At 50.2% G+C, this 18435-nt stretch overlaps 1 protein-coding gene across 1 annotated transcript; it reads left to right on the top strand.

Moving 5' to 3' along the window:
• Positions 1-776: 776 nt before the first annotated feature.
• Positions 777-18024, top strand: LOC114910716 (seizure 6-like protein). The gene is made up of 16 exons (XM_029252948.1): positions 777-1329; positions 1482-1621; positions 2342-2537; positions 3310-3495; positions 4419-4590; positions 4667-4833; positions 5990-6184; positions 7332-7470; positions 7616-7812; positions 9126-9320; positions 9448-9639; positions 10151-10345; positions 10555-10590; positions 11073-11181; positions 12006-12111; positions 17082-18024. Exons 1-16 carry the CDS (start codon positions 876-878, stop codon positions 17109-17111), a joined length of 2709 nt encoding a protein of 902 aa, XP_029108781.1. The 5' UTR covers positions 777-875; the 3' UTR covers positions 17112-18024.
• Positions 18025-18435: the final 411 nt, after the last annotated feature.

Genomic DNA, 18435 nt, shown 5'->3' with positions numbered 1-18435 from the left:
CCAGGGAGGCTGAGAAGTCTGATACCCCGATAGTTAGCGCACACTCTCCGGTCCCCTTTTATGAAGATAGGGACCACCACCCCAGTTTGCCAATCCAAAGGCACTGCCCCCGAGGTCCATGCAACATTGCAGAGGCGTGTCAATCACGGCAGCCCTGCAACATCCAGGGCCTTAAGCATTTCCGGGCTGATCTCATCCACACCCGGTGCTTTGCCACTGTGGAGCTTTCCAACTACCTCAGTGACTTCCACCAGGGAAATGGACTCCGACGGCCCGAAAGCCTCTGGCCCTGACTCCTCCATATACCTGTATGACCTTGTATCTGTATGCTTAGTGAAGCACAGTCTTACTGTGACTCCATTGTGATCTGGAATCAGTTCAATAACTTCATTAACTGCCTGGACTCAAGTGTCTCACTGATTTTCACACTGAATTTACACCCTTAGCTGATCATCAACAGAAGTCTTTTTGCATCCTCTGTGTCCAAGCAGTGCTTGAAATTCACCACCATACATGTGAAAACGGCATTTTGTATAGGTGTGTGTGTGTGTGTGTATACAGAGGCGTGGGTTTTATATGATTATAGAGGATGTTGCTCACATTTCCATCTTATTAATATTTGTTCTCATAGCTCATACTTCTCTCCAAAGCAGCTTACAGTGTTGGGCTATTTACCATTGTTTACCCATTTGTACAACTGGGTAATTTTTACTGGAGCAATTCAGGGTAAGCAGCTTGCTCAAGGGTACTTAGTACAGCTGGAGGTGGGATTTGAACCTGTGCAGCTGAAGGCGGCAGCTGTTCCTTCTATGGTCCCAGGTGCCTCGTTGTTACTTTAACGAGTGCCAATTTTGCCCCCCCCCCCGTTTTGCCAGATGACTCCCCCCTCTCCTTCAGCCTCGCCGCCGCCGCCGCCATCTTCAGCTGGGGGTGTCCAAGGGCAGAACATGCGCGAGTCGCTGTCCAGGGGACAGGGTCTGCTGGAGGCCGTACTGGCCCAAGGGGACCACCTCCTCGCCCAGAAGGGGGCGGTCTTCCCCACCGCCCTGCCCGCCGACCTGCTGCCCTTCCTGCCTAAGGAGCTGGGCGCCAGGGTCCTTCCGCCCGAGGACGAGATCAGGAGGAAGTTGGGACTGCACCGCGGTAACGGGCCACCGGTCACCTCGGCCCCCGTTGAGGACACGACACGGACCCCAGAGCCTCCAACGCCGTCGTCCGTCTCAACGAGAGACCCCTCGGGGGCCCCGCACCGCGGTCACGGGCCCTTATTCGCGACGGTTGTCACGACGACCATTGGTACGGACACCGACACAAACTCGCGTGCTTCAGGTGAGCCAGAAAGTCGTTGGCCCCCCCCTCCGTCCCATAAATTCACTGGAGCTGTAATGTTGTTTCTGTGTGCTTACACACACACACACACACACACACACACACACACGCACACGCACGCATGTGTGTAATCTTGCCTCCTTCCCCACCAGTGGCGCCACGCTGCACGGTCAACTTCACGGACCCCGAGGGTTACATAGACTCGTCGGACGACCCCCCCCTCCCAAATGGCGCCTTCCTGCAGTGCACCTACACCGTGACCGTCTACAGGGGTTACGGGGTGGAGCTACAGGTTAGCCCCTCCCTTTGGCGCCACCCAAGCAAACACGTTTACTGCATGTTTCTTTATCTGTACGCTTGTCCTGCAAGGGTTACATCCTGTGTGTATGTGTGTGTGTGTGTGTAACATTTTTTTAAAAAAAATAGATAAATCATATTTTAGATGTTTGGAGGTGAACATGATTGATCGATTGATTGATTGAATGATTACATGTGATCACAATGAATTAACACTTATAGTGTATTGTGTGATAAAACATTTGACATGACTCACGGGGAGGGGTTGGATTGGGGGGGATTACAAGGGTTTTTTTTTTGTCGCTAAATACAGTTCTGTACCCTGGGAGGAACTACAGGACTCACTCTGACCTCTTGTGGCCACTGGGAATAGAGAAAGGGTTTGAAAGTTAAGGGCTGTGCCCAGGAATCAGTGGGGTTGGGGGGGTGAGATGCTTCTTGTGTCGAATGATTTCACACATTTTGTTTACTGTGTCACTTCAGATGCTGCAGAATCAGATGTTTTTCGGGTGATCTGATATGATATAATATGATATATTAATATATGGACACTGAGCGCACAGAACAACGATGAGCACAGCAGCCCTTGTGTTCGAGTGGATGGCGGGGGGTCCGAAATCTCTCCACGCTCCTTCGTGTGAACAGGAGAGGTCCTTCCGTTGGACACGTGAGCGACCGCGGGCCATGCCTGCCTCTCTCTCCCCTTGGGTCACAGGTGAAGAACGTGAACCTGTCGGAGGGCGAGCAGCTGTCCATCAGGGGGGTCGACGAGGGCGGGGCTCCGCTCGTCCTGGCCAACGAAACGCTGCTGGTGGAGGGCCAGGTGATTCGCAGCCCAACAAACACCATCTCCGTGTTCTTCCGCTCCTTTCCGGAGGGAGGTTCCGGAAACTTCCAGCTGCACTACCAGAGTGAGTCTCTTTGGGCGGCATCTGCACCTCCTGCTTTTGTTGGACTTTGCAGGTTCGGCACCTTTGGGTCCTGATGGGACGCCCCCCTTTTACGGGTATCGATACAGATGTATTGGGAAGCACGGCTGAGCGGAGGGTAGCACTGGCGCCGCAGCCATCCTGACCTCTCGGTTTGGCCCGATTTCAGCTTAGTGACTAACTGAGTAACTGATTATTTCCTCTGTTAACAATGTGTTTAAAATCACCTGTGTGGGTTTAGGTGTATTGCACCGGAACCCCAGGTGGGGCGGGCGAGCGAGTGGTGTCTCTTACCCCCCACAGCCAGGCTCTTAATTACTAGGCACAATCAATTACCGTTCGCCAGGAAGGGCCTTGGCTCCCCCCACATACACACGGTACTTATGATTAGATTTGGACTCTTTGGAAGGACCAACCTCCCAGCGATCGCCAGATTAATGTGTTGATGAATCAATTCATCTCCAGCGATGAGATGGAAGTTGGGGAGGACCGTCCTCTGCGGTCGCGTCGTGGTCGGCAGCCCTATCTGTCATCGTCCCCACCCTCGTCACCCCTCCCCGTCGCGTCCCCATTAGCGACCCATCTGCTGCGGTCGCTTCCAAGTGCTGCCACTTAGACCGGACGGCCACTCCGCTCGCTGTCAGTTATGCGCTGCTCTGCGGTCGACCTTTGTGTTCCTGCGAGATGAAGAAAAGAGCGAGGAGCTGTGCCCGCGGTCGCTGTCAAGTGTTCGTTCATGACGTGTCTCCTGCAGTTTTCAGGCTGAGCTGCTCCCTGCCCCGACGGCCCCACTTCGGCGAGGTGTCGGTGCTCGACCTCCACCCCGGAGGCACGGCCCGTTTCCACTGCCACATGGGGTATCACCTGCAGGGGGCGCCGGTGCTCACTTGCATCAATGCCTCCCTGCCCATCTGGAGCTCCCGAGAACCTGCCTGCCGAGGTAAGAGCAACGACTTTGGACCGGGAGGGGGACAGTTGGGAACGTGGCAGGGCGTGCTAGGACTATGGGAGGGATTCGAACCCGTGTTCATCCTGACTCTGGTACTTAGCGCGAGACTCGGGCATGACTGGAAATGTCACCTTCGGCTATTTAAAGTCTTTCTCGCTCTGGGCGTTTTACTGTGGTACGTGCCTGGGGGGGCATCGGGGTCATTTGGCCCGGGCTGCACCGGATCCCGGGGGGGCCTCACCGCAAATAAGCAGGTGTTACAGTGCAGAACAATATGCAAAGGGTTCGAGGCAGAATCCAAAGCTGAATGAAAATACACGCCAAGTATTGTCTGAATAATTTTTTTATATACCATGGTTTGCATTAAAATATTTCTTACCCCTCTTCCAAAGTGCTGGAGCAGCTGGTAGTGAAAGCCTGAAGGTGGTAGGTTCGAATCCCACCTCCAGCTGTAGTACCCTGGAGCAAGGTACTTACCCTCAGTCGCTCTAGTAAAACGACCCTGTTGCATAAACAGGTAAATAACTTTGGAGAAAATGAGCGCGTGTAAAGGAGACGTGGTTGCCGGGCCTTCGTGCGGGTAAAGTGCGCGGTCTTGCTTACCGCGGTTCTATACTCGTAAGTGACAGAGCCAGAGACTGGGTTGAAAGTACAGTTGCCAGAACAGTCTGTGAACCCTTTGGAGTGACCGTGGTTTCACCAGTAATGACTCGTAGAACGTGGTCAGATCGCGATCGCAGTGACGCGATGGAACGCGACTCGTGAACAGATGGAACACAGTTGGTCGAAACGCGTCGTTGTGACTCAGCTGAGTCATTAGTGTCGAAATCCACGTCGTCTCTAAGGGTCCGGCTCACGTTTGCAGACTTTTTTCGAAAGCGACGTCCAGCTTTATATCCCCCCCCCCCCAATAGCTCTCTGCGGGGGATCCGTGAAGAACGCCACAGTAGGGAGAGTGCTGTCGCCCTCACCCCCCTCCAGCGCCAATGGAACCCAAGGTCGCAGCTGCTCCTGGTCCCTGGAGGCTCCTGCTGGCCAGAGGCTGCATCTGCACCTCGAGAGGATGGTCCTCGGACCCACAGACAGGTTGGTCTGTGAACGTCTGTGTGTGTCTCTGCGTGTGTGTGCGCCCCCGCTGACATTTGCACCCCCCAAACGACAGGCTCGTACTGTGGAGTGGGCTGGACGCAGGCTCCGTGGTCCTGTTCGACTCGGGCCGGGGCACCCCCATCCCCTTCGAGGGTGTGATCAGCGAGGGTCCGTCCGTCCGGGTCCAGTTCATCACCGACATTCCCAGCCACACCACCAGCTTCAACATCCGCTACGAGGGTAAGACAAACGTCGGCCTAACGCCACCTGCTGCTCGGCGGTTGAAGATCTGGGCTGGTGCCGTGTGTCACTAAGCAACCTGCTGCTGTAACCACGGCAACCGCGACACTCGAAGGTTATTCCAGGACTCCAAAGACGTGCTTTCAGGTGAACTGGTGACTCTAAGTTGCCCACGGTGTGTGTGAGAGAGAGAGAGAGTGTCGCTCTGGTGTGTGGACAAGTGATTCGCTGTCTGTATGGTACTGTACCATAGCGTATCCCTCACTGTAGGGTGTCAGTTAAACACCACACAGTGTTCATTGGAAGTGTGTGATAGAGGTAAAGACAAGGTAAACTGTGTAAATGAGCGAAGGTCAATTAGTCTGCCTGCCAGGGAACGGCGCTTCTCCTGACAGTAGCTTCAGATCACTGACCGCGGTACATTTTACCCTGGTGCTGTAAATGTAGCTGCCGAGTATCGAAGCAGAGACCAGTAACACAGTAACTGTCCTCTGCAAACGGTGTAAACAAGGCGACTCCCGTTTCCTCTCCCGACCCGTCGGTCCCAATGAGATCGAAGGATCCGGTGCCGGGTGGTTCTGGATCCCTTTCACACGTTCCCGTTGTAGACACGCGTCTCTCCAACGTCTTTAGGGTCGGTCTTCTTTAAAGACGATCATGGGTGGTTTTAGCGCCGAAGTCCCGTCCGTGTGTGTGTGTGTGTGTGTGTGTGTGTGTGTGTGTGTGTGTGTGTATTAAACAGAGGCTGTTGGCATTTCAATGTTGAGATTCTAACATTTGTTTCTATGTTATGGGAGATTCTCCAGTTTTTGGAGTTTAAAGAGCTCCACTTAGGGTTATGGTTTAGAGTTTAGGGTTAGGGTCTGGAGGTTAGGGTTAGGGTTTAGGGTTAGACTGATTGACTGCTTTATTAAAAGGGTTTTTAGCTGAGCGCCAGAGGGCTCTTGTGGTCGAACCTCTGTCAGGGGAGCTTCCCGCGGAGAGGTCATGTCGCTGTCAGCGACCTTTCAGGCCGCGGAAGGGTGATCCTGACCACACGGTTCCGAGAGTCTCGGGTCCTTCTAAGCTGGACGTCCTGCTCTACTGATGAGCTGCAGGTGGAGAATGTTGGGACTGATGGATGTTCATAAGCCCTGAAGCACCTTCTCACCCCCAGCCTTCGAGAAGGGCCACTGCTACGAGCCCTACATCCAGAATGGGAACTTCACCACTTCGGACCCCGGGTACGGCGTGGGGACAGTGGTCCAGTTCAGCTGTGATGCGGGCCACTCCCTGGAACAAGGGCCCCCCGTCATCGAGTGCATCAACGCCCGGGACCCCTACTGGAACGACACGGAGCCGCTCTGCAAAGGTAGGAGATCTTTGCCGCAATGCCTCTCCTCATTACCCTGGGACTCCACCGGCAGCCCGAGGACGCTCTCTTGAGGAGTTTCTCTCGCTATCCTCCGGTATCCTCATCACGCATTTCGTCCTTTGGCTTCCAGTGAAATTTGAGGCTTGTGCAATTGCATTAAAGTCCTTCCGGAACCAACGCTTGTGTCCCAGTCAAACGTCCTTCTCACCGCCTTAGTTCCTGATCCTTCTCGACTGACGTCTCCTAAGTGCAGCTCGACGGGCGTTGACATTGAGGAACAACCGTACACGAGCGCTTCGGCCCACCATACAGAGCAGGAGGTGGTCAGAGCTCAGGGTGTTGGGTCTGTATCTGGTCATTGGGAACCTTGCAGAGCATCTGTAGCCCCGTTGGAGCCCAAGGCTGGATGTGGAACCTTCTCACTCTCCTTGTCCTCCATCCCGCTGCTCACTTTGCACGTTGACCATCAGCACTTGTTCGTAGGTCAGCGGTCAGTGACCATTGAGTCAAAGGGGCTCCGTAAGTATCTTTACGATTAAACTGCGAGTTTCCCCTGTGAAGACCTTGTCCGTCAGGTAAAAATGACAGTAAGGACGGTAAGAGTAATAAAGTAACTAGGACCGAGATGGACTCAGTCGGTGGAACAAAACAACAAAACCCACGTTGTACTTATTGTAAACAACGTTAATACTGCTGTATTTTGAAATGTCACTTTTATATTGTTGTCTGAAGAACTCAGGGATACCACTATAATTTCGTTGTGTTGCACAGCAGAACAACGATAATAAAGCCTTCAGTTAAATTCAGTTCAATTCAATACAATTCAAGTATTATAACAAATAATTGATTTAGGAAATGGTTTGTAAATAATAACCAGGACGTTTTGAAGAAACAATGTCAGTTAATTTATTTTGAACTGACCTTTCGCAAGGTTTCAACTATAAATCGCACTTTTTACATAAAGAGAAATAAAGAAAGACAAATAATTACACACAAATAAAAGTACAGTACTGTGTTTTTTTCATTGGGGGGGGTGGCCATGGTTTGGATAATTGATGTTCTACTCTATTTATTATTTTTTAACTCTGCTTTGGCCAGACTCTCCCTCCTAAGTGCACTTGATGTCCTGTCTCTGGTCTCCCAGCGCTCTGTGGGGGGGACTTGTCCGGCCCCAGTGGGGTGATCCTGTCTCCCAACTGGCCCGAGTGGTACGGCGAGGGGGAGGACTGCAGCTGGAGGATCCACGTGGGAGAAGATAAGCGTGTTCTCCTGGACGTGCAGCTGTGAGTAACACCCCCCGCCCATCACCACGTGTCACTAAGCAAATTTACAGTGTTTTACTGCGCTAGACATATTGACAGGCCGGGGCGTCCAACTTGTCCAACTCTAAGGTGGTCTTGAGGCACTCGGCTCTCTCTGCCCCCCCAGGCTGAACCTGAGCAACAGCGACATGCTGACCATCCTGGACGGGGACGAGGTCACGACCCGTATCCTGGGTCAGTACGTCGGGGGTACGAGCCCCTTCAAACTGTCCTCCTCTTCTCCCGACCTCACCATCACCTTCCACTCGGACCCCGCCGGGCTGGTCTTCGGCAAGGGGGAGGGCTTCATCATCAACTACATGGGTGAGCGGGGCCGGAGCGAGAAAGCGGGGGCAAAGGGGCCTTGTGATATGTGTGTGTGTGTGTGTGTGTGTGTGTGTGTGTGTGTGAGATGGCCTGGGTACGAGGGACACCCGACAGATCTTGGGGGGGGGGAATAGGAAGAAGGAGGAAATATTCAAAAGTTAATCACGACAATACGCTCCACATGATGATGGTGTTTTTGACCCTCCTGCATGACACCCCCCCCGTCCTCCAGCTCGTACCCTTCCTCACACCGACGCGCTCATCTCGCTCCCTCGTTTTGTCCCCATTCACTCACTTCCAATTTGTCTCGTTGTTCTGTGAGGATCTCCCACACACACACACACACAGGTTTCTGCACATTTGTACCCCACCATACCACCCGGCACATGCGCGCGACACAGCCAGTGGCCCTCGAACCCCGGAAGCGGAGCAGAAGAGTCCAGCGAAGTGCCGGCTACACGTATTCATTTCAGGTTCACGGAGTGATGCTCCCATGACGGCCGATCAATAGAACATGAATAATTGATCGGCCCATCGTCACGTCGACAGCCCCGGGGGACGATGGGAGCGCAGTGAATTAACGGGTCCGTCAAGGAAATCGATGCACCTCGTTAATATGTTCGCTCATAAATCGTGTCGGAAAAGACGGATACTTTTCCCCGTGCCGTTGGTTTTTGGTCGCGTCCCGTTCCTTCCCAAAACGATGGAACAATTCCAGAAGAAAGGCCTTCAGACCGAGCCGTCATGCGTGTCCCGTCCACCGGGACGCTGAACCGGAGGCGACGGTGGGACACATTCGTCCGCTTATTACTGGTCCTTGTGACGTTTCCTCAACTCGTCCCCCCGTGTTTCTCCCTCTTCATTTTCCGCTCGAGCATCTTTTATTTTTCCTCACATGATGTTCATGAGCTGAGCAGCGCTGCAAAGTGGCTGCTGCTCATCTATCAGTTAATTATTCATTACATTTAGTCATTTATTCAACACTTTTCTCCGACACAACTTACAGTTATTTGCCCAGCTGGGTAATTTTACCGGAGCAGTTCAGGGTAAATACCTCGCTCAAGGGTACTACAGCTGGATGTGGGGTTCAAACCTGCGACCTCTTGGCTCAAACGCAGCAGTTCCAGCCGCTACGGTACCAGCCGTCCCCGCAAACGCTGGAAACCTACAGAACATTCTAGGTCAAACAGCGCTGTGCTCTATATATTTATTTTTCTAATTATTCATACAGCTTTTTATCCGCATCAAAAGTGTTTCGTCCCCCAACGCTTTCATCCGCTTTTGCCTCCGCGGTGCTGTTCCGATACCAGAGGTGTCCCGAAATGACTCGTGCCCGGACCTGCCCGAGATCCAGAACGGCTGGAAGACCACGTCCCACACGGCGCTGGTGAGGGGGACCCGCATTACCTACCAGTGCGACCCTGGATATGACCTGGTGGGCAGGGAGACCCTCACCTGCCAGCTGGACCTCAGCTGGAGCACCCAGCCCCCCTTCTGTGAAAAGAGTGAGTCCTGCGGAGAGCGTGAGTGTGCTGCTCCACGTGTGCGAGCGTGTGTGAGGTGTGACACCCCGGGCGGGACTTGCGTGGGACGGGGATTCAGACCCCTTGTGTCCTGCGCCCGTTTCCCCAGTCATGTACTGCACGGACCCCGGCCACGTGGAGCACTCGACCCGCTCTCTCTCGGACCCCAAGCTGCTGGTCGGAACCACCATCCAGTACAGCTGCAATCCCGGCTTCGTCCTGCAGGGCAGCGCTATTCTCACTTGCTACGGACGTGAGCCTGGAACCCCGGTGTGGACGTCCCGCTTGCCCCACTGTGTCTGTAAGTGGCTGTAGGAGAGCTAGAAACACACCGTGGGCGAGAGCTTGTGGGCGCGGCGTAGGCAGTAGCCTAGTGGTTTGGACCCAAAGGTTCGCAGGTTCGAATCCCACCCCCAGCTGTAGTACCTTTGGGTAAGCCGCCTACCCGTAATTACCCCGGTAAAAACCTTTGGGTCCAAAGGCAGCGGCTCGAAGCACTTTGCTACTATGGTGTAGACACTGGGAGTGAGTAGAACGGAGGTGTCCGCACTTGTCTCCGTGTGTATTTTCCTGGGTGCTCAAGTGCACGTTGCCTTCGCTCCGCAATGCAGGAAATGTTCTGAAAATACGATTAACAGACAATAAAGAAGAGAAAGTAACTTTGAAAACTGGAGACGGTCGCTTATTAATATCGGAATGCTTGTATTTGCCTGATAAGTTGTTGCATTAAAAAGTATACGCGCAGCTCACAGGTTTGTGCTGTCGCTTTTTCCGGGGTTTTCCTTCGTTTCCATGTCTAATTGCTCCCCCAGCCGAGGACTCCGTCTCGTGCGAGAACCCCGGGCTCCCTGAGAACGGCTACCAGATCCTGTACAAGCGTCTCTACCTGCCGGGAGAGTCGCTCACCTTCATGTGCTACCAGGGGTACGAGCTCATCGGGGAGATCACCATCAAGTGCATTCTGGGAAATCCGTCCTTCTGGAGCGGCCCCCTCCCGCTGTGCCACGGTACGACCCCCACGAGCACGAGGGCGTCCTCACGGGGTGTTGAAGGGACTCGGTCCGTGATGCGGCACAGAGCTCCCGTGCTCCTCTCCGGCGCCATGCCCCCCCACCCCCCGCCCCGAGCTTGTTGACTCCGCTCCCTCTTCTCTTCACTACGTCTTATAATGATTTGACTGGAGTTATGCTTTCTAATACACATTGTTTTCTTGCAGCAAACCACGACTGCTTTGAAAACCATGCTCTCGAAGGTGGGTCTCTCATCTCCTCATCTTCTCGTCTTCCCCACGAGCCTCAGCCCCTCCTTCTGCTTATGTGGTCCAGTGTAACTCCAGGCCAGAGGGCATGTTATTTTCTTTTATTAGAGGGCCAAATATTTACTCTGGTACCTGTAAAATGTTCTCAAGCTATTCATACCAATTTTACTGCCAGCTGCATGTTTTTTCTACAATTTTACACTTATTTTTACTCACTTTGCTGATTCTTTTCTCTGAAGTGACTTATAGTGTTAAACTACCTGCAATTATTTAACCATTTATACAGCTGCTGGATTGAAGTACCTTGTTGGGATTTGAACCCGTAACCTTCAGATCCAGCAGCTGTAGCCATCACGCTACCAGTGTAATAGGTTCTCTCTCTCTCTCTCTCTCTCTCTCTCTCTCTCTCTCTCTCTCTCTCTCTTCTCTCCTCTCTCTCTCTCCTCTCTCTCTCTCTCTCTTCTTTTTCAGTGCAGAGGCAGCAGCAGACTCCTCCTTCGATGGAGGGAACATGGCTCTCGCCATCTTCATTCTGGTCCTTCTGCTGTCGGTGCTGCTTGGGGGGGCTTATGTCTACGTCACAAGGTCAGCAATAAAAAAATATTGTTTGATTTAATTTTGATTAATCAGTCCGTGAGTTTCTTAATTGCTCAGGAGCTGCGGTAATGACTGGGTAATCACTGGTAAATTGAAGTAACGCGAGCTCTATTATTTATGCCGCAGCCCTGACGGGGATGAGCGGTTAATGCAAGCGAAGAGAACGGATTACTTATGTTGAGCAGAAGAACATTTCTGAAACTTTAGGTGTCTTTTTGTTAAACTGTTCACCATTATAGACATGTAACTGTTTTGAGTGTGTTAAGCTGGTCCTTTGGGAATTTGGTTTGGTCTGTGGTCACAGCAGCCGGGCTGTTCGGCCGTAGGTTCGAATCAGCTCAGTCAGTCTGCGTTAAGATATCCTGTACTTCCCGTGTTTGTGTGACTTTCCTCGGGGTGCTCTGGTTTCCTCCCACAGTCAAAAGATGTCTTTCAGATGGAACCGATGACTCTGATTTGCCCTTAGTTTGTGAGTGAATGAGTGTGTCTGTCTACTATGAGATGGACTGGTGTCTTTGTCCAGCACCCTCTGCTTCCCAGAAAACCTCTGGACCTCCACAATCGCACCTTGGACAAGCAGTTAGTGACAGTGACCGATTCCTGGAATTGTTCGACCACTTAGTTTGATGTGATTTGATCAGTGCAGTTCATCGGGTCATCAGTTCAGTCACGCTTTCTTAGCGTGAACGCCGATATGTGCACAAGTGTCGGACCTCGTTCTGACACCTGAAGTGGACCTCGAGAGGAAAATTGCAGGAAGGGGTACAGAACATTGTGTTCACATGTCACATCTTCCCACCCACGTCCCCTAGGTGCCGCTACCATTCCAACTTGCGCCTGCCCCTGATGTACCCCCACCCCTACAGCCAGATCACCGTGGAGACGGAGTTTGACAATCCTCTCTATGAGACTGGAGGGGTGAGACTCCAAGGAAATGTGTCTGACTGAGTTCTGGGATGTCTGTCTCTGTCATCATCTTCTCTGTGTCTCTTGCTTCTTCTCTGTCTCCTCTCTGCATCTTTTGCTCTCCTGAATCTCGGAAGGGGGGGGCAGAGTGGGGAACACTGGTACCTCAGTGCTCAGGCTGCGAGTTCGGACATGGGTTCGAATTCGGCTCAGTTCTCCCCGTGTTCGTGGTACCCCCCCACCCAGTTAAAATACATATGGAAGAAAGCAGTGGTGGGTGCAGCACTTCCATACCCTCCCTTACCGTGAAAAATATAGGAAGGGACACAAATTTGACTCAACAGCACTCACCTACCCTGTCCAAAATCTGAAGAGGTGTGACATTTTTGTGTCTCAGTTATCTGACATACACATTTATCTGATGTTTTTCTCCAAAGCAAACTTAGAATGTTAAGCTACTTATAATTATTTACCCATTTATGGAGCTGGGTGACTTTACTGGAGTAATTTAGGGTAAGTACCTTGTTTAAGGGGTGTATAACAGAAGAGGGATTTAAACCTGCAACCTTAAGGTCCAAAGGCAGCAGCTATAACCATTATGCTGGCAAGTGCCTCATAGCACAGTATTTTACTTTATGCTTAACAAACTCCTAAAAGTATGAAGGTCTAACTGTGACAGGTGACGCTTCGGATGTACCCGGATCATTAGTGTTAATTGGCTTATTCTGGTTCGTTCAGGCTTCCCTCGAATAGCAAAGGCTCCTTCAATGAGAATTCTGACTTGTGAGCAAATACATCAATGTCTTGATTTATGAGATTAACGTGTTTCTGAAAATTGTCCAACTCCAAAATTCCCGATAGAGGAAGCCAATTTCCCTTTACTGTAAATGGGGGAAATAATAATAATGCGTTCGCAGGCCATCCGAACACCCCAAACCCAAAAACGCCTATGTAATTGTCAACCTTTAATTTTATCATGACATAAAACACTTTGCTATTATCAAACACTTAATCAGGTCATTACTGCGTTTGTCTCTATGAAGTACATCTCTGAAATGAATTATGTCTCACTTACATCCAGTGGACAGCAACAAATAATCAGTAATAAAATTTGTTTAAAAACAAGTGCAGACAACAGTTTATAATAAGCAAGGCAGTTTACTGTAAGTGAAGAGAAGAACTATTGAGAGTAAGTTGTGGTGGGTGGAGAAAGGAGGAGATTTGGCAGTCATTCTTGCACTTTCGCTGCACAAACGCATGGAAACAACGTGAGGGCAACACAGGAAACCAATAGGAAACACACACACACACAGTGGCTGAGGCCACTCGTCCCAAGCGGGCTCGTGGCGAACTGGAGGCTAACCTGGGAACACAGGGTGTAAGGCTGGAGGAGGATGGGACACACCCAGGACGGGACACCAGTCCATTGCAAGGCACCCCAAGCAGGACTCGAACCCCAGGCCCACCAGAGAGCAGGACCTGGCCAAACCCGCTGCACCACTGCCCCCCCCCTAGGAAACAACTGACGATAAAGAGAGCTTCAGGGATGCCTGAGTAATTTGTCCTGGTACATTTGCAAACACACACACACACACACACATTTTCAGAACCGCTTGTCCCTTACGGGGTCACGGGGAACCGGAGCCTACCCAGCAACACAGGGCGTAAGGCCAGAGGGGGAAGGGGACACACCCAGGACGGGACGCCAGTCCGCCACAAGGCACCCCAAGCAGGACTCGAACCCCAGGCCCACCAGAGAGCAGGACCTGGCCAAACCCGCTGCACCACTGCCCCCCCCCTAGGAAACAACTGACGATAAAGAGAGCTTCAGGGATGCCTGAGTAATTTGTCCTGGTACATTTGCAAACAGCTTTATATAATGAGTGTCACGCAGTGCATCCACAGTATAACATATTTTTCCTTCTCACACACCCAGGGCAGCGTTGGTGAGAATGACTCTTGCAGAAACACTGCCCCAGACCTTTGGTAGTTTCAGTCTGTGCTGCAAAACACAAAACAGTTTCGTCTCCCCCTGCACAGCTTCGCACAAAGTCCTGTCCATGTGATGCATCCCATAACTTTGGGCACAGTCAAAGTACAAGTAAAGGAAACAATAAGTATGATACACTGTATTTTCTACATTGATGGCAGTGTCTCAATTGGTCAGTGGGTGAATGTCCTGCCATGGGCTGGCGTCACAGTTTTTTATACATTATATATTTTTATTGCTCTTCTCAACTAAGTGAAACCAGGCACTGAACAGCAGAACATCTACAGTACAATGGAACCAAGTGACAATGAAAAGAAGCAAAGCAGATATAAGCGAACAGTGCAGTTTGCTGGGAAAAGGAAAAGCAAAATTTCTTGGGCCGAGGAATTTGGGGTCTAACCCCTGGAGGTCCAAGTACCGGTGGCTGCCGACTCCTCCTGGATGTTTCAGGGAATTTTGGTGGGCCTCTGCAGAGTACTTGTGTAGTTAAGAAGTCCCCTTGGTTTGGGCAACACAGAATTGCGATCAGCACAGACCAAAGTGTCATCTAGTGGTGTGAGGCACCCCGGTGCGGTAGATATCAGTGTCCACTCACGGCCTGGGGGTTTCCAGATGGCTCATGTTACAGATCCGCAAGGGTGCTTTGTGAGGCCTGGGAAATGTCAAGGGTGTGCAGTTAAGTTTGTGCCTATACCACATGGAATTACGGGGAAAAAGTTAAGAGCTGAAGACCTGGTGGCAAGACAGTATACTCATACCTCGTGTAACAGAGTGCAGTTGTGCTTCGAGTTACAAACACCTGACTTACGGATTTTCGAAGATACAAACATTTCCAAGTGGATCTAAAATTTCTCTTGCGGAGTGAAAGCGCCATGCGGTTAGTTCTGCTTCCCACTGCTAGGGGTACATAAAACACGTTGAGATAGAACAGAAACACAAAGTGGCAACGTGCAACTTTTTTTGTAATTTATCTTTGCAAATAAACAGAGGTAAATTTCCCATATAACTCTATTTCGACTGGAAATTCAAATAAACTAGATACTGACAAACATGTTTATGTGATCAATCAGACTGTTCCTCCTGGCCACTTTTGTTACCATGACTTTACCCTGAAGTTTACAGCATTTAAGGCAACACTTTTTACTGCGTTCTCCCCATGAGATCCTCCATTACTGTGAAGCTCAGTGTCCTTCTTTCTGTTCCTTTGAGGAGCCTAATGGAGGAACACGACACGTCTTGCATTTGCAGCTCAAAACACAGAGCTGAATGTGAAGCTGTGCAGATGAGGTTATTTTTTTCAGTCATTTTAACAGTGCGTTTTAAAATTGCTTCGTGTTATTACATGGTTGCAGAATAAACTGGTGACCCCTTCAGGCTGTATCCTGTTCCCATGTTTCCGGTCCTCTACAGAGGGACACTGAGACTGCATTGCACGAGGACCTGATGAAATTGGAATAAGTAAAAGTCTAATGGCAAACTTTCCGTTCATTTTAGCTTTATATGGTGTTTTCAGCAGAATCTAGTCTGTGCATAATAGAGGGATCAAGCTGTATGATTACACTTTTACTGATGCAGGGTGGACTTACAAACAATTCTTAGTTACGGACCGACTTACGTTTTTTCATTTAGCTGATGCTTTTCTCCAGAGCCACTTATAATGTTAAGGCGCTTATAACTATTTACCCCTTTGTACAGCTGGGTAATTTTACCGGTGTGATTTAGGGTAAGTACCTTGCTCAGGGTTACTACAGCTGGAGGTGAGGCTCAAACCTATGACCTTTGAGTCCAACAGCAGCAGCTCTAAACACTAGGCTACCAGCTGCCCCTATTGGGCATGTGGACCCAGTTACATTCGTAAGTTGAGGTACAAGTGTAGCACAATTAAAAGTTGCTATAACGGCTTGTGAAAATATATAACCTCCAATCATACACTGGGCTTATGAATTCTGCACAACAGCACATTCACCTGTTATGTGGTCATGCAATCGCACATGTACAGGTCATTGAAGTAAACATGGAATAAAAACTCATGGGAACAATTAAGAAAATTACAGAATATGACAAATTTATTTAACTAGTACTTTATTATTACAAAGCTTTATTATGCTTAGTGCAACACAGCATGGGAGAACAACGTCCTGTCATACTGATAAGGGCCAGCAATCACAACCAGAAATTAACGTGAATCTAAGCACAACTGAATGCAATAATAATAATAATCATCATCATTTCTGTTTATTTGTTCCACTTATCCCATAAAATGGAATGGAATAATTTATATTTAATTTTGATTAGTCAGTTTGTATTTTTTTTTGTAGCGCAAGAACTAAAGTAATGAATGGAAAAGCAGTGATGAATTGAAATAATGAGAGCCGTATTATTTAGTTGCGCAGCGACTCTGGGATGGGCTCCGCACGCAGTTATCAAAAGTGAACAAGTGAGAAACGTACAGTTTTAAGTTACACTGATTTACCCATTTCTACAAGTGAGTAGTTTACAGTATCAGTTCAGGGTAAATACACAGTGGACAAAGGCAGTGTAATTTTTTTCCAGGTGATATGTAAGGGGTGTAGTAATAATAAATTATAGTGACAGTTACGTTGTGGCAAGTAAAGCAGACTTTTAACATCATTTTGTTACTGCAACAGGCATACAGGCGGTTTGAACAACATCCACAGTCCGAAAAAGATAACACAGTTTACACTTGAGAACTATGTGAAATTATTAAATGACACCTGATTTATAAGGTGGTTTGCATGCTGTGTCCGGATTCCTCGTTGCGTAGTTTCGTTTACGTGAATTTCAGTGGGAAAATGCTTTGGGGGAACACCGCATCCTTTATTTGTTTGGGCGGAAGCTCCGAAACACATCGAGTGGAACCGCTAACATCCAACACCATTTTATTTACCGGAGGATATTTACTGAAGGACCTTTAAGCAGGTTTCATCTTTCTGTCTCCCCAAGTGCCTTCTTTCTGTTCCTCTGTCTTCAGGAGACGAGAGAATACGAAGTGTCAATATGAGGAACCTCTCCGCCCTAGAGGACTTTCCCTGACTCAGCCTCTCCCCAGTTGATGTACATACCCCTGACACGTTCGACGCCCTTCTCCCCCGACCCCCCGCAATGCCCGCCTCATGAATCTGTCCGCCAGGCACACATCAGCCCCCCCAGGGCTCCCCAGACACAGACGAAAGAAAAAGAAGGAAAGAGGGAACGAGAGATGGACAGCAGGGAAGCATTGCTCGCTCAGGAGGAGGACCCGCCGCCACGGGCGCGAGACTCGAGAGGTCGCAGGTCACGGAAAGGGGCCTGCGCGTGCGGAGGCTGGAGGGATGGAGGGATGGAGGGATGGAGGGATGGAGGGAGGGAGGCCGCGAGTCTTTGCGGGGAGGGCTGGCAGTAAGCGGAGCCGGGGGCCGCCGAAGCCCCGTCCCGCAGCCGCCGTCCCGCGTAGAGACGAGTTCCGCGGGAGGCCGAGGCCGAGGCCCGGGACCCGCGCGGGCCACGCGAGCGCAGCGCACGGGCACGGAGCGCCGCCACACCTCTTGTGTCCGCAGTGCGCTCTTTTACTTTGTTTTATTCAATTCGTTCATTAACTATCGCTGTTATTACTGTTATTACCTCTTTTGTGGCGGAGTGAAAAGGACAAGCTGGCGTGTCCCTTTTTGTCCCATAGAGACACGGGTCGAGAGGATGCTCTGTGACTGTTTATTCCTTCTTCCACCCTCTGCCTGCTGTCATTTGTACAGCTTTGTACTTCTCTTGTTTTTGGTACTCGTACTACATTATCGGTGGTCGATCCTTTATTTCCCCTCTTCAGCGAGTGTAGAAATCCACACCAGATGGATGGATAATTTATTTTGATGTATATGTGCTGTTTTATGCCGAGTAATGTACATTTTCATTCAAAATGAACATGTTACAGATTTCCCTAAATAAATGGTGAAAAGGAAATAAAAAGGACAAAATGTTTTTCAGAATGAGTCCGGCCTGCTGTTTGTCAGCAACAACACGCTGCTGGAGGTCATGTTACACTCTTTTCTGTCAGTTCAGTAAGCAAGTGAGGACTGATGCACAGGAAACGTGTTTCTCCACCTTTATTAAGACGTGTCGTGTATGTACACTAAGTTTTTCTTGCTGGGGGGACGGTCCAGTTCGACATTATTATAGCCGAGTGCTTCACTTAAGTCAACACTCTTCTGAGGTAAAAAAGAAGGGGGGGAAAAAAAAAAAACGCGCAGCCCACCGCCACCAGGTGTCCTCCCACATTTCTCAACCCTCAGCGCTTTCGCGTTCCACATCTGCTCTATGGCTCACTGCATGTTTTAAGATAAATGAACAGAGAA

The sequence above is a fragment of the Scleropages formosus genome, chromosome 6, assembly GCF_900964775.1.
Source record: "Scleropages formosus chromosome 6, fSclFor1.1, whole genome shotgun sequence".
In the NCBI taxonomy this organism is placed as follows: domain Eukaryota; kingdom Metazoa; phylum Chordata; class Actinopteri; order Osteoglossiformes; family Osteoglossidae; genus Scleropages; species Scleropages formosus.
The sequence above is the reverse complement of the archived record's forward strand: the minus strand, read 5'-3'. Positions and strand labels throughout refer to the sequence as shown.